The sequence below is a fragment of the Hordeum vulgare genome, chromosome 5H (genome assembly GCF_904849725.1).
Source record: "Hordeum vulgare subsp. vulgare chromosome 5H, MorexV3_pseudomolecules_assembly, whole genome shotgun sequence".
NCBI lineage: Eukaryota > Viridiplantae > Streptophyta > Magnoliopsida > Poales > Poaceae > Hordeum > Hordeum vulgare.
Window position 1 is genome coordinate 11,150,141 of NC_058522.1, and position 2,578 is coordinate 11,152,718.

The 2,578-nt window shown below is 46.9% G+C and overlaps 1 protein-coding gene across 1 annotated transcript; it reads left to right on the forward strand.

Annotated features, from left to right (window-relative positions):
• The first annotated feature begins 1,279 nt into the window (after nt 1-1,279).
• LOC123396175 (putative peroxisomal acyl-coenzyme A oxidase 1.2) lies at nt 1,280-2,164 on the forward strand. The gene is made up of 4 exons (XM_045091216.1): nt 1,280-1,390; nt 1,531-1,618; nt 1,701-1,863; nt 1,970-2,164. The coding sequence occupies exons 1-4, from the start codon at nt 1,280-1,282 to the stop codon at nt 2,121-2,123; spliced, it is 516 nt and encodes a 171-aa protein (XP_044947151.1). The 3' UTR covers nt 2,124-2,164.
• Nucleotides 2,165-2,578: the final 414 nt, after the last annotated feature.

A 2,578-nucleotide genomic window follows, 5' to 3' on the forward strand; every position in this document is an offset into this window, starting at 1 on the left:
GGTGGGGATCCGGCGATCTGGCAAGGTGGGGATCTGGCGACGGGCTAGCCGGCGGTAGAGGGCGGCGGGGCAGCGCACAAGCCGACGGGCGGAGGGCGGCGGAGCAGGGCCGGCGGGCCCGCGGCAGGCCGGTGACGGCGTGCGCGCCGGGGCTGCGGTAGGCTGACAACGGACTGGGCAGTTTCTGAAACAACTGTCGAGTTGCAGAAAAACGTTGGACGCGGGATGGAAAAGAAAATCGACGGATGAGGAGCCGGCGGATGGAACGTACAGATCCGTCGGTGAAAGGTAAGACTTTCCATAATTTTATTGGGTCGCCCCATTCTTTCTCTTCAGACAGAGGATTTGATCCGTACATAGGAGTAACTCTGTTTCTTGGTTGTTTTCGATGGAGCAGGGGGAGCAGGACGCACAGCACACGGAGTGACCTGATTGATCGAGTCTACGCGACCGACGAGGCCAGAGCCCATGCCATTGACCTCGCAGAACAGCTGCAGGGCAAGCTGGACGCCGGCCACCACAGCTTCGTCAAGCCCATGACCCAGTCACATGTCACAGGAGGCTTCTGGCTAGTAAGCAAAAATGCTTTCACTGCTGCATGCTTGCATTCAGTTCAGTCCATGATTGAAACTGACGATGGGATTTGGATTACTTGCATTGCAGGGCCTCCCCAAGGAGTTCTGCACCAAGCATCTACCAAAGCATTTGGTGGATGACAAGGGTACCAAGTCCGATTCGTACTACCTTGCGCGTAAGTGGGGCCTCAGCGCTCAGTGGAAAGCGTTCGCCGTCAACCACGAGCTGGTCGATGGTGACTGCCTGGTGTTCGAGCTCATCCACCAGACAATGTTCAAGGTGACATTCTATTAACATGTTCTTTTCTGAATCTTTGTCCATCTATGAAACCATGTATCCAATGAGAATGCACCTGCATGTTATACAGTTTCTGAAGAATTACGTTCAGTTTCATGGTTTGGTGGTTTGATGATGCCATTATCTTGAATGTTCCACACTATTTGTACAACCAAGCAGCTGATTGAATTAATTTACGGGGAATTCTCGTTATGGTCATGTAATAACTGTAGACATTATGCATTTGTCCTCTGTGGTCCGTTATGTTGGAGTAGATTTGAACTGTTGAGTGGAGCCGTAGTTTTTATTTACAAATGAATGTGAAATTAATCAGAATGGCAAACTAGACATTATTTTTGCTGGAAGCAAGCAGTACTATACAACAACATCCCTATGGGACATTCCTTCAGTCTAAGTAGACTCTATAATGACTGAACTTGGCCATGGTTCAAATGTTCAGGGTCTTGAGATAACTGCCACATTTGATCCAAGTACCGATGAGTTTGTTATGCACAGCCCAACTCTGACCTCTAGCAAGGTAACGTTTTGTAAACCTGCTTATATAGTTTGCTTATTTATTTTAGGATTTTGCTTTCTTAGTTATATTTTCTCAGCAATCCGAAATTTCTCAAGGGCCTCCTTTTGCATGGTTAATGATTTCCCCTCTCCAATGTGCAGTGGTGGCCTGGCGGCTTGGGCAAAGCTTCCACTCATGCATTTGTCTATGCTCGTCTCATTACGGAAGGAAAAGACTATGGCATACATGGTAAAGCATTCTGCATTTTATGGTTGACACTTAAGTGGGCTTTCCCTTTGTGAACTGTAACTCATGCACATCCATATTTCAGGTTTCATTGTGCAGTTGCGAAGCTTAGATGACCACTCTCCTCTTCCTGGCATTACTCTCGGTGATATTGGTGGAAAGTTTGGCAGTGGGGCGTATAACAGCATGGATAATGGTGTTCTGCGCTTCGACCATGTGCGCATCCCAAGGGATCAAATGTTGATGAGGTTGGTCCGTTGGCATGTTTTTTGTTCTGCCACTTTATGTGTGTACCAATGTATCTTGTTAGTTTGCTGTAATCCTCCTAAAATATGCCATGGTTATTTCTTCTAGGCTTTCCCAAGCTAGTTACAAGGGAGGGAAAGTATGTGCATTCAGATGTACCAAAGCAGCTGCTATACGGGACAATGGTTTATGTCCGTCAGACAATTGTCGCAGATGCTTCCAAGGCTCTGTCTCGTACCGTTTGCATTGCTGTAAGGTATAGTGCTATCCGGAAGCAGTTTGGTTCCCAGGCTGGTGGCCCTGAGACTCAGGTACTACAGTCAGCCTTTCTGATTGTCATTCGGAACGATCTCTTGAAAATCTTGCAAGAAAATTGTGTAAGTTTAAACCTTCAAACCAGCATTGCATTTGGCTGCATCGTTTTCTGTTCTGACTTCTGGCCATAATGCTGAAATTTCAGGTCCCAACAATTTTTTCTCGAAAGATATTTACACAGATTTTTGCATTCATCAATGCTCAACTCTTCAATAGGTAACTTCTATCGTGTCTGGACTTGCCTTGCGTGCCTTCGACTTCTCCAGTTTCTAATTCTCCCTTTTCTGATGTTACTATGTCAGTCTTCTTGTACGGCGAGAGTGCTGTTCTTTCAGCAATGAAGAATATGTGAAACAAGGGCTGGAAGAACTGGAGGCATGGTGCACGTAATCCAAGCCAGAG